The sequence below is a fragment of the Solanum stenotomum genome, chromosome 9 (genome assembly GCF_019186545.1).
Source record: "Solanum stenotomum isolate F172 chromosome 9, ASM1918654v1, whole genome shotgun sequence".
Lineage (NCBI taxonomy): Eukaryota > Viridiplantae > Streptophyta > Magnoliopsida > Solanales > Solanaceae > Solanum > Solanum stenotomum.
Window position 1 is genome coordinate 44,696,399 of NC_064290.1, and position 12,898 is coordinate 44,709,296.

A 12,898-nucleotide genomic window follows, 5' to 3' on the forward strand; every position below is an offset into this window, starting at 1 on the left:
ACAAGTCAATCCATATGGGCTCTTATTGTGTGTTTGGTCATCGATTCCAATTTTTTTTCATTTTTTTGTAAAAAATATTGTTGGAATTGAAGATAAAGTTGTGTTTGGTATTACTTTCTTGCAAAAAAAACATTTGTAAGATTATAATATAATTAACTATAACTTCAAAAGTGAACAATGAGTTGAAAAACAGGTTATAAGTTATTTTTAAAATTTGAAATACAACTTCAAGTTGGATTTATGAAAACATATAATTCTACACCTTTATGGATTTATGGATACATATAAAACAAGTTATGTAACTTCCAAAATTATATCATGAATACATATAATTCTACACCTATTTAATGACTTGTTTTAATCTAAAACAAACACAAAATTCATTCCCAAAAATAGAACCATATGTGATAGGTTCATTAGGGTTCCACTCAGTGGAGTCAAATAAATATTTCTTGATTCTAATTCTTAATATTATGGGTTTAGTGAATTCATCGAAAAAGAAATTATATTATTGATCATATATCACATGAATTTTATTTATAATCATGTTGATCTTCTACTATTAAGGAAAAATTGTGACTCATAAATTTTCTTCCAAAGTAGTAAATTTTTTCTAAGTTATTAATATTAATTAATACATTCAAAAAGTATTCTAATCATCAATGCATATAATTCTACACTTTTTTATTGTCTCATTTCAACCTAGAATCAATTATATTTATTATTAATAACGTTTCAAAAACACTTCATCCAATTTTAAGCATCAACGGTCGTTAATCAGTATAAAACCAAACAAAATGAGTTGGGGTTGAATCCCACAAGGAGCGGTACATGTTTTAGATTCAATTGGGAAGTATGAATGCGATCAAATCTGTCATAGGAATAAAAATTATCGAATAAAAACATCATTCAAATCAGAGGGTGACACGAATGTCAAATGGGGGTTTTGGTTTTGATTATCAACTACAAACATTAGTCACAAACAATAAGAAATAACAACAATGAGATGGGTTCTTGGGATGTGATTGATTATAGGCTAATGTAGACATATGGGTAATTGCAACTATTAGAAAATAGCTAAATATTAGTGAGTAAGCTAGGCTATAGAGGAGGTAAACTTTCTCTCGAACAATTTACCATGAATCAAGTTGATTTCTCTCGAACATCAATAAGCATACGAAATATGAGTAGCCCACACCTTAATTCATTCACTCTCTCGAGCTGAATGTGTGGGATTGGGTTTAAGATTCACTATGTCGAGTTGAACCCAGGTCAACCCAATGCCCACAAACAATTAGTCAAAAAACTTAGTTCTAAAACCTCTCTCTCGAGCAAGCCAAGAAAACGAAGGTAGAACTGCATTTGAAACTACAATTCTTAAATTCAACCACAAAATGACTAAACTCACTTTTAAATAGCATTTAAACTAACAATTAGCAATATCCATAAGCAAAATCAGCCCATAATCACATAATCACACCTCAAGAATTGGAGTTTTAGCTAGACATCATAAAAAAACAAAAAACGTTACCGAATTGATTATCCATCAACTGGATAGGAGAGATTTCATCTTTACAATGATCCAAATTGATGATTCTCAAAGACCCACTTCCAATTTCTCAAAATTGAATTTCTTCAATCCTTCAAAGCTAAGGGAAAAACTGTTCTCCAGAGTGATTGATAAAAAGATTTCTGCTAGATATGGAAATTTTTCTAACTAAAATGTTCAAAAACGTATTTATAGTCGCCGAAAATAAGTTACAAAAGCTCATTCGGTGAAGTAAGTCGGGTTCGCCGAACCACTCGTCGAGCTGCCCTTTGGTCACTTGCTTTGCCCTTCTGCCTTGGCATTCAGCATCCTCAAGGTCTGTAATTTTGGGCAATCTAGCACTGCATCGCGGAACTACTCGGTGATCCTCCGACTGCTCCTTTCTCTCATTGACTTGGTTTCTTCCCTCAGGGCTTTGCACACTGGAACTTTGGGCGGTCATATAGCCATTCGGCGATTCGCCAAGTGAACTTGGCAATCACCAGGCTTGCCTCTCTTCATTCTTTCAGCTCGTTTTGTTCCTTTTAGCAAGTAGTGTCCTTGCTTTGTTCCTCAATCCATATTCTTGGCAATCACCAGGCTTGCCTTTCTTCATTCTTTCAGCTCATTTTGTTCCTTTTTGCAAGTTAGTGTCCTCACTTTGTTCCTCAATCCATATTCCTGAAAATCAAGGATTTAACATCAGTTATTGATACAAAATAAGCATTTGAGAACACTAAATCTATATAAACAAATCCCTAAATGAGTCCAAACCTTGGACTCATCAACACCGCCAACTTAAACTTTTGTTTGTCCTCAAGTAAAACTCAAGTTTCGCAGTTCAAAAGGGATGTCTCAAATAGTGCTACATAAGAATCAATCATGAATGCATACAACAAGACTCAACTTACTCATGCAAGGATTAATTGTGCACTCAAAGATTCAAATTGTGACTCACCATTATCAAAAATTCTCAAATTCACAATATTTACTTCAAATGCAAGTTCAATCTCAACAAAGGTACTCAAATGTCCTCACAACAAAGATGATTCCATATTCACACACAATTCTTCAACAATTTATAGTTTCAAAATCACATACAACGCTCACACTCACAAAGATGAACACATGCATGACTTCACCCATAGGTTTGTCCTTATTTTCCAATCAACAATTGTTTCAGCTCACTCAAGATCAAAAAAGTATTTTCAAGGCTTGTAACGGGGCTGAGTGTGAAGGTATGATCATTTAGGCTCAGTGGCTGCTACCCTCATGAAATGTGGTCTGAACATCACTTTTCTTCCTTTTCTTCAGCATTTTTGTTTATGCTCAAAATTCACCCCATTATTCAACTTTTCGGACACCCCATTTCTTTTGCACTTTCAGAACTTTATTTCACAACTTTTTCATTTTTTTTCTTTTTTTCTTTCTCATTTTTTATATGGAGGGGTTCCATTTTTTTAAGACCATTGGATCAAAGGGAAATTTTATCACACTTCTTGATTTACAAATGATATCTTCTTGAAAAAAGGTTTTTGAGAATTTGAAATTCTATCAAAATAACATATATAAATATTAATTTCATTTCATAATTTCAAATTACAGTAGCTAAATTAATAATGGGACTTCCAAATAGATCCAAAGTGAAATTTAATGACGAAAATACCCAACATCACACTTACACCCACTAGGGATCTCCCGCCATTATTGTCGTCAGAATCCACCGTCGGCCTCCAGGTAATGCTCTCTGCTATCTCTCCGACTCTGTTTCTCTTTGTGATCTCACCCAGGTATAATTTGGAAAGTTGTAAGGTATGTTCCATGAAACTGAAATTCGAATTTTTCTACTTATTTGGGGATTCTCTGAATACATTGTGGAATGGTATGGACTATAATTCCATCAAATAATTGGGAGGCTTTTACTTGTGCTCATATTTTTAGCTGATTTTGACAATTATGAAGTAACAAGGTGAATTCTGGTAGTTTATTTTCCCTATCTATGAGCAAATTCCATCATTTTTTTTCTTTTCTTCCATTTATATGGGTTTCCATAAGCTTTTCCATTCTTTTTTTAACCTTCATCTATTCAATTATCCATTTTATTGCATTAAATTCAATGTTTTAGTTGCACTCAAGGGTGTGTCTTAGTGGTCGAAGTTGGGGGAGCATGATGAGGGCTCCGATTCAAATCCTAGTTAAAGCAAAAAAAACACTAGGTGATTTTTTTTCCCATCTGGCCAAGTCTTGATGGGTACACCTGAACTGGTGGGAGGTAGTGAGTAGCCAGTGAAATAGTCGAGGTGCAGGCAAAATGGCCTGGGCACTACCATCATAATTTTTTTATAGCATTTAGTTCAAAAAATAGTTAAGTAAGGGTAGTTTCTTTAACTTTTATAGAATTTGTACTTTTGGTGTAATAGCAATATGTTTTCTGGAGTTAATAGATAGAAAAGAGTAGTAGATTGTCTGGTCGGGTCTTGTTTCAGTAATACTTCACCTAACAAAAAAAATTGCTTTAGCTTTTACCCCCCATTTATTTGGGTTTTCCATCAACCTATTTTGGTTATTAATCTGGACTTCTTTCTTTTTTTGGGTTTTTTTTCTGGATTTTCTTGTGTTTAGACGGATATACTTAAATGGAAGCAGTTTCCACCATTTCTTGTTCTTTTTCATTTTGTGGAGCCTCTGTGATCATCAATATTCTCTTTAGATTTATTTCTGTTGAATTTTGGGATATGAATTTCCTTTGTGGATTTTTTGCTTTTGAATTGGTCAGATCTATGTATACTGGTTATATTTGGTTTCTTAAAGCTTTGGAACTTAACTATGAAGTTTCTTTTGGTTTTGTTGGGTGTTATTATGGAAATATTTACATGCCTCCCATTCTACATCTCATTGATTCAACAAAATTGGGGGGTGCTTTTGGTTTTATTCTCAAAAAAAATTGTTAGGCCTGATAGATCTTTCACTTTTCTACTATTACCAAGTACAATTGTTTGCAACTTCCTTTTACATAGGGAGGAAAGGAAAGATGATTGTTGCATTTTTCACCAATGGTATCAATAACAATACAATGGAGCCAAGACAAAGGCGAGAACAGTGGGAGGTGACACAAAACACTTCCTTGATGGAGTTGCACTAGGAATCGATTCTTTAACCCGGTCCTATTTGTCTTGGTGATGGATTAATTGGTGCGGCATATTCAAGGTGAAGTGCCTTGGTGTATGTTATTCACCGATGACATTATACTAATTGACGAGACTTGCGATGGAGTTAATGCTAGGCTGGAGGTTTGAAGGCAAATCCTAGAGGCCAAAGGGTTTAGGCTGAGCAAGACCAAGACTAATTACTTGGAGTGCAAGTTCAGTGATGCAACACAAAATGTTGGCAGAAAAGTAAGGCTTGATACTTAGGTCATCCCCAAGAGAGGATGTTTCAAGTATCTGGGTTCTTTAATTCAAGTTTTGGGGAGATTGACGATGAATCACAAATCGTATTAGGCGGGATGAGTGAAACGGAGGCTCACCTCTGGAGTCTTGTGATAAAAAACTACCACCTAAATGTAAAGGTAAGTTCTGCTATGTGGTGGTTAGACTGATTATATTGTATGGAGTGGAGTGTTGGCCAGTCAAGAACTCTGATGTTTTGAAAATGAAAGTTGTGGAAATGAGGATGTTGAGATGAATGTGTGGACGTACTAGGATAGATAAAATTAGGAATGAAGATATCCCCAACAAGATGAAAGTGACCCTCGTGGTGGACAAAATGAGAGAAGCGATATTAAGATGATTTGAGCATGTGAATAGGAGAAACATAGATGTTTCAGTGAGGAGGCGTGAGAAGTTGTCAATGGTGGGTTTAAGGAGAGGTAGGCCAAAGAAGTATCGAGGGAGGGTGATTAGACATGACACGGTGCATCTAGCTTACCGAGGACATGACCTAGATATAAGGGTTTGAAGGTCACGAATTAGAGCAGAAGGTTAGTTGGTATTTGAGCATTCTCTCACTTTCGTGTAGGGTAGGATAGGTTGTTGTATTACATACTCTTTTACCAGTAGTATTAACACTATTCACATAGTTTCTTGTTTGTCGATTGTTGTTACCATCTGTGCTTCCTATGCTTTGCTTATCACACTAGTTTGTTATTGTTACTGCTCTTCTGTATGCTATGTATTGCTTTCCATAGTGATCTATTTCGTTGTTTTTACTACTTCTTTCATTTTCATATTCTCTTTCTCAAACTACGTTGAGATGTTTTTACTTGAGCCAAGGATCTATCAAAATCAACTTCTCTATCTCTACGAGGTAGGGGTAAGGTCTGCGTACTCTACCCTCTCCTAAACTCACTTGTGGGATTACACTGGGTATGTTGTTTGTTGTTAGTTTTGATAACAATAATTGCAATGGCAAACTGGATGATCACCTAGTTGATACTTCAGGTCATTGATTTTAAGTATTGTACATTTGGATTGATTCTGAGAAGGAAAACAAATCTACCACATTTAATATTTTTGAAAGACAGAAAAAGAAAAGGAAATAAAAGAGGAGAAACTTTACTGTTGCATAGTCATTTGTTTTCATTAAATATTTCATCATTAGCCAGAACATACTGCTGGACATCACTCTGTGACAGATTACTTGGTATCAGGTTTTGCATGTTGCACGTCAACTTCTATTAATGAATGTTGAATTTTGTCCAGGAAACTAGGAGTTATCAAAATGGGACTTCTGAGCATTATCCGGAAGATCAAGCGAAAAGAAAAGGAGATGCGCATCCTTATGGTGTAAGTCTACAAGCTAACACTCTGTATACATAGTGTATTTATTTACTAGTTATTTAATTGTTTATTATATAGGGGTCTTTTTTTTTTTTGATGACAAGGGAAACCCACAGCCACTACCCTTTGGGTGCGCATAGGGTAAAACCCTTGCTCCTATGCAATAGCTCGCAAACCACATAGGAGAGGTAACCCGCACTAGGCAAGCCCGGTGCGACGAGCTCGACCCAGAAGGCAAACCCCTTGCTTTCGCTGGCAAGGGGTTTCGAACTTGAGACCTCCAACATGGAAGTCCCAAGCCTAAACCACTAGGCCACCCCGAAGGGTCTATTATATTTATATAGGGGTCTTGACAACTCTGGTAAGACAACAATAGTGTTAAAAATAAATGGTGAAGACACAAGTGTCATCAGTCCAACTTTTGGCTTCAACTTCAAAACCATCACGTATCAGAAGTATGGTTTCTCTGCTTCCTTTCTGTTTTGTTTCTCAGATCTGCTTTCAGTTATCCTGCTTCAATAATGTTTTGATTCTTATTTATTGTTGTTACTCTGTTAACTGTAACCTACATGTCCAAGATGTACTTTGTCAGGCAATATTTATGTGATTAGTTGAATCATTTAGATTATCTTATCCCTAAAATTAGAATTGGTTCATTTAAACATACTCTTGAGTTCTTACCTTTTGAATTGCTTTTGAGGGCCTTGGTTTATGCTGTCAATTAATCAACTAAATTTTTATCCTAAAACAATTGGGATCAGCTATATGAATCCTCTGTGTACTCATTGATAGCCTATTTTTTACATTACATCAACCTACTGCACCCTCTTTTTTTATTCAAGCTTGGGCATGACTATGTTTTGCATAGCAGGTAGAGTTCTCGGTTTTATACTGCCAGAGACATAAATTTTTTGGGGCTTCATTAGTGAAGTCCAGAGTCCAAACAAATTGGTTGGATGAAATATGTACTTCTGTTACTGCTGATTTACTAGAACAATAAGTACTTTAGTTATAGGAGAAGTGTTTGTTTCAATTTAAATTAAATTTAGTTAGATGAGTCTATTTGAGATAGTATAGGTCCTTTGAATCTTATTCTGCAGATCTTTTGCACATTTTCTGTTTTTAAGTTTACTATTTAAAACCTTCCATACTTGATAAAAATTCAGAGACAATTTCAATCAGTTTTAATCTTTTTGCTGATCCATACTTTTAAAAACCCAACAGTGATATCCGAGCCTCAATGTCTTACAGGGTCTGTGAGTTTATTCTAAAGAACCATTATCCAAAACCATTTTTAACCACATTAAAAGTTGTAATGGAAGATAAGACCCGTACAACCTCTCCTTGCAAATCCTGCCCTTTCCCAAATTAAAGCTCATTCAGCAGGGAACCAAAAAATACAACGCCAAAACTGTAATTCAAAATTCAGTTGCAGATTCGATTTTCTCTAAAATCATTGCATGTGAGACAACAAAAGAACTTAGGAAAAACTCAAAAAAGACTACTAAGGAAGTGATTGAGTTAGACAAATACAGATTTTAAATTTGAAAAGAGATTTTGAATCTCTTAGGATGAAAGAGGATGAGACTATTACTTAGTGTAATAACAAGATTTTTTTTATCGTTAATAGAGTCAGGTTGCTTGGCGAGGATTTCAAAGATGATAGAATAGTTGAAAAAATTTCTTGTGACAGTTCCAGAGATATTCAAGTCTAAAATCTCCCGTCTAGAGGAGTCTAAAAATCTCTGTATTGTCTCTGTTGAACTACTGTTTTAGTTAAAAAATTAATAAGTGTTCTTCAACCACAAAAGCAAAGAAGAGACTTTATAATTTATATAAGACAATGCAGCTGTGTGCGCTTTTATCCACAAAACAAAAAGAAAAGGTTAATTATCCTTTTTACAATTACTGCAAAAAGAAAACACACCTAGAACAAAAAAATATTGCAATATGTGGGAATTTCAAACAAAAACCACATTACGGAAGTTGCAAGTTCAAAGACGTTCAAAACAATCCTCCATCACAAACAAGAAAAGCATAAGTTGAGGAGGATCAACTTTTCAGATTTCAGTAATTGAAGCAAAGGAAGAGTATTGAATATTTGCTTTTGTTAGTGTTGATTTACTAGAATAATTAGTTTAGTTGTAGGAGAAGTCTTTGTTTTAATTTACAAGTTTGAATCTAGTTAGATACGTCTAAGTGAAATATTTGAGGTTTTTTTAATTTTATTCTGCAAAAGAATATTATAATAAAATCTTCAAAATAAATTACTCACGTACCACACTACCACCTACCACACTATCACTTCTATGGAAAATATAAAACTATTGGAACGATTAATGGAAGAAAATTCATATATGTACCAAAGAACCCAAGATATGTTATACCTAGAATATATCATAAATAATATTAATGAAATATTCAGATTAAAACAACTATCAGAAGAATATTACAATAAATATTATTATATTTTACCACCATTAATTGTTTCAATAGTTTTATATTTTCCATAGATTTTGTTCAATATTTTAAATATTCGTTGTTCATTTTAGTCTGAATTTATTTCTAAATCGTATCATTCTATTCTTTCGTAGTCTAAATCATGTAGGTCTATTTCATACCATTGTTGGTTCAATATATCTTCTGATTCGTTATCATTAAATATTTTTTCCCATATGATTTTTCTTAATTCAATTATTTTTATATCTTTAAGTATATATAAGATTAAAGTTTCGTAATTTTTTATCATTTCATCATGCATGTATGTGGTCATGTTCATTGTTATGCAAATTTTTTATTTTCAATTATTTCTTCCTACTATATTCATAATTGATTAAATTCATATTAGATCATTATGAATCAGATTATTTGTTTATCATGTTTTTCTGTCACTACTAGCATCGTACTTTAGCGGATACTTCCTTCTTATCCGCGCCTCAACTTTGTTTACTCCCCTAAACGGCTTCCTCGCCTACCGGTTTCAACATTAGAATGACATAGTATAGAAGTTTTCTCCCTGTTTCCAGTGTGCTAATAAACTAGAAATCATGATTCGAATAATTCTAATACATAATAACTAACATAAATTTATTCAATCATATATATGATATTCAGGAATATATTAAATTAGTTCCGCATATTTTTTTGAGTATACCTTTGCCTCTTGCTTAGCCATGCTATCTGAAATATCTAATTGGATTTCAGATTTTTCCATTAGTATTTTAAATATTTATCTTAATCGAGAGAGTGTTTTCTGAAAGAGAATTTTTATTTAGGCGTTGCCTGCCTTTTTAAGTTACATATCCGTCCTTTATATAGAAGGGATTTTCATATTACACTACAATAATGTACTACTATTCACTTTTAACACTTGTCACCTAATAAATCACACCCCTTACCATCCCTTACACTTGCCCATCATGATACCTTACACTTGTACACCTACTTTATGACACATCATACCTTACTTTACATTTGTCCACCATTCCTATCTACTTACTTTAATATGCACATGCATAATAATGGATACTTGACTAATTTACATCTTATCTACATCTTTGTGACTACTTTACGTTATTTACTTTATCTTTTTTGCCACTGTCTGCTATTTGCATCTTATCTTCATCATCTTCTTTTACTTTAAATCGACATCTGGAATTATGTTATCTTCACCGTTACATTTCGAACATATGTGATCAGGATATTTATGTCCAATTAATTTGCAATATCTGGTTAATAACTCTGTCGAAATAAATCATGCCTTTAGTGCTCTCGTCGTAGGTCGTTCTTCTGGCTTAAGTAATGACAAAATCCATCTCTGGACTTCATCCATATCTGCTTTCCTTAGCTCCCTTGAATTGGAATAAATCATTAGCTGATCTCTTGCATAGTAGCTTCATATAGTGTTTCCATTTAAATAATTATTTGCTACCTCCTGTATGATAGTTGATATACCAATTATTCTTTTGTTGGCATAAAAACTTGGTATCTCTATTTTGTATATCTCTTCTTGTTGTCCGATGTCCTCGGGTATAATCATATCTTTAGTTAGTCCTATCTTGATAACCTGTATTGGAGGTTTTATTTTCTCGTATAATATCTCCGCTGATGCTGTATAGAATTTTATATAAAATAAATTTCCTTTTCTAACTCTTTTGTATGTGACAAATGTCTTGTGTAGTTCTGGTATTCCACTAACTTCTTCTCCGTCGTATGTGTATACGGTATTTAACAGTACGTAGTTGTAACACGTTCTTACTAAATTAGCATTAGTTTTTGGTTGTGCAATTAACTTGTTATATCCTTGTAACTTTTGTGTCAAATAATCCTGGTTTGGTTCTTTTATAGTTGATATGGGGTTAAGGTTTAAATAAGTTTGGATTTTGTGTATATTTTCGATATAGGTTCGTGTGATGTAGTTATATGTCTTTTTTTCATTTTGGTTTTGCAAACTATCTGCGTATGTAGATGTTTGTGGTTCTATGGACATATGTTTAGGTGTTCTTTGGGTAAATGGTTTTGCGAATAGCTGGTTTAAGTTCGCATTTTTATGTTGTTTATCGCTAACTTGTTTGCTTGTACCTGCAGCTGTATTTAAACAAACATTTTGGGTTTTAAGGAGTTTCTCATCGTCTCCTTTTAGCTCTGGGTTTTTTTCGTCTTTCGATCGACGTAACTCCGCATTTTTATAGTCATGCTGCTGACTAGCTTTAGACTTCAGATTATCTTCATTAGTCTTTAGTTTTTGTATCTCGTTGTCCATACTATCCACTTTTGTACAAAGTATAGTAATAGCTTTGAGTATCTTTTCGATTGTATCTTCTTCCTCAGTCTCAGTCTAAGTAGTTTTGTCGTGATAGGTAATCTGCAATAACATTCTTATCAGTTTTTATTACTTCAATTGTAAATGTAAAATTTAATATATTTAATATCAATCTCCTTATTTCTTTTGTTGTTACCTAATCTTGTATTTTTCTTGTTAGCTACCATTTTACTTGTATATTATCTGTTCTTATAATAAATTCGTTATATACAATATATGGTTCAAATGATAATAAACATTTATATACCGAATATAACTTTCCCATCTTATTTCTGCATTAGTAAATGTTCCTGAATAATATCTACAATGATGTTCTATTTTTCCTTCTCCGTACCTATATTTTAATACTCCTCCATAACTTTTTTCACTGGCGTCTGATTCTACTATATAAGTAATTTTTTTTATTTTCATTCGGAAAATATAGTTTAGGTAGGTTCTTACATAATAGTTTTATTTTTTGTATTTGTGTTTGGTCTTTCTTATCAAACTGGTATTCTATATCTTTCTTTAATTTTTGTTGTAATGGTTTTAAATTCTCTGCTAATTTTGGTATGTATTCTCTTACTTGATTTATTAGTCCTAGAAATGATTGTAATTTCTTTTTCGTATCTAGCTGTTCATTTGAGTCAATTATTTTTTGTACTATATGTGTTTGCATTTTTATCTATTTGTATTCTTAGGAATTCTATTTGGCTTTTCATTATGTCCGTTTTTTTTTTTACTTAAGCTTATGCCTGAATATTCTATAATATATATAAATTTTTCTAATAATTTTATATGTTCATCTTGTGTTTTGGAATATAGTAATATATCATCAATATATACTACACAATTTTCTACTTGTTTGAAATAGTTATCCATAAAGTGTTGATATCTACCTGGTGCATTTTTATATCCAAATGGCAATACATTCCATTCATAAAATCCTTGTGGTACTGTAAATGCCGTAATTTTTTTAGATTCTTCTTCTAACTTTAAGTGATAAAATCCTGATTTACAATCAAATTTGCTCAAATAATTATATCCTTGTATTTGTCTTATCTTTAGTATTTTATTTGGTATTGGATAATTATATGTTTTAGTTTTTGCATTTAAATTTCTATAATCAATAACCATTCTGCTTTTTCCTCTTTTTTGTTCACTATGTTTATTTACGATAAATGTCAGGCTTGTGTGCTTACTATTGCTTTCTTGTATATATCATTTTTCTAGTAATTCATTTATATGTATCTTAAATTCGATTAAATCATTAAAATTATACTTTAATGGTTTTTGGGTTATTATACTATTATTATCAATTAGCTCAATTTTTACTTTTGTTTTATGTTTCTCCCATTTTTGTAAAGGATTCTCACTATATAATAATTCTAACTTATCTTAAATTATTTTTACTTTATCTATAGAGAATATAATTAATTCTATTTTAGGGTCGTCTTCTTTTATATTTTCTAATTTTTGTGTAATATTTTCACTTCCTTTTATCCATTATGTTGTTTTTCGTTTTTTAAATCATTAAAATTATACTTTAATGGTTTTTGGGTTATTATACTATTATTATCAATTAGTTCAATTTTTACTTTTGTTTTATTTTCTCCCATTCTTGTAAAGGATTCTCACTATATAATAATTCTAACTTATCTTGAATTATTTTTACTTTATCTATAGAGAATATAATTAATTCTATTTTAGGGTCGTCTTCTTTTATATTTTCTAATTTTTGTGTAATATTTTCACTTCCTTTTATCCATTATGTTGTTTTTCGTTTTTTAT

At 32.3% G+C, this 12,898-nt stretch overlaps 1 protein-coding gene across 1 annotated transcript in view; it reads left to right on the forward strand.

Moving 5' to 3' along the window:
• Positions 1 to 6,198: 6,198 nt before the first annotated feature.
• The window catches only part of LOC125875596 (ADP-ribosylation factor-like protein 2), a 71,039-nt gene continuing 64,339 nt past the window's right edge, over positions 6,199 to 12,898 (forward strand). The window contains exons 1-2 of the mRNA XM_049556579.1: positions 6,199 to 6,312; positions 6,651 to 6,761. Of these exons, the coding sequence (XP_049412536.1) occupies positions 6,248 to 6,312; positions 6,651 to 6,761 (176 nt within the window). The 5' untranslated portion in view covers positions 6,199 to 6,247. The remainder of the gene's footprint in view (positions 6,313 to 6,650; positions 6,762 to 12,898) is intronic.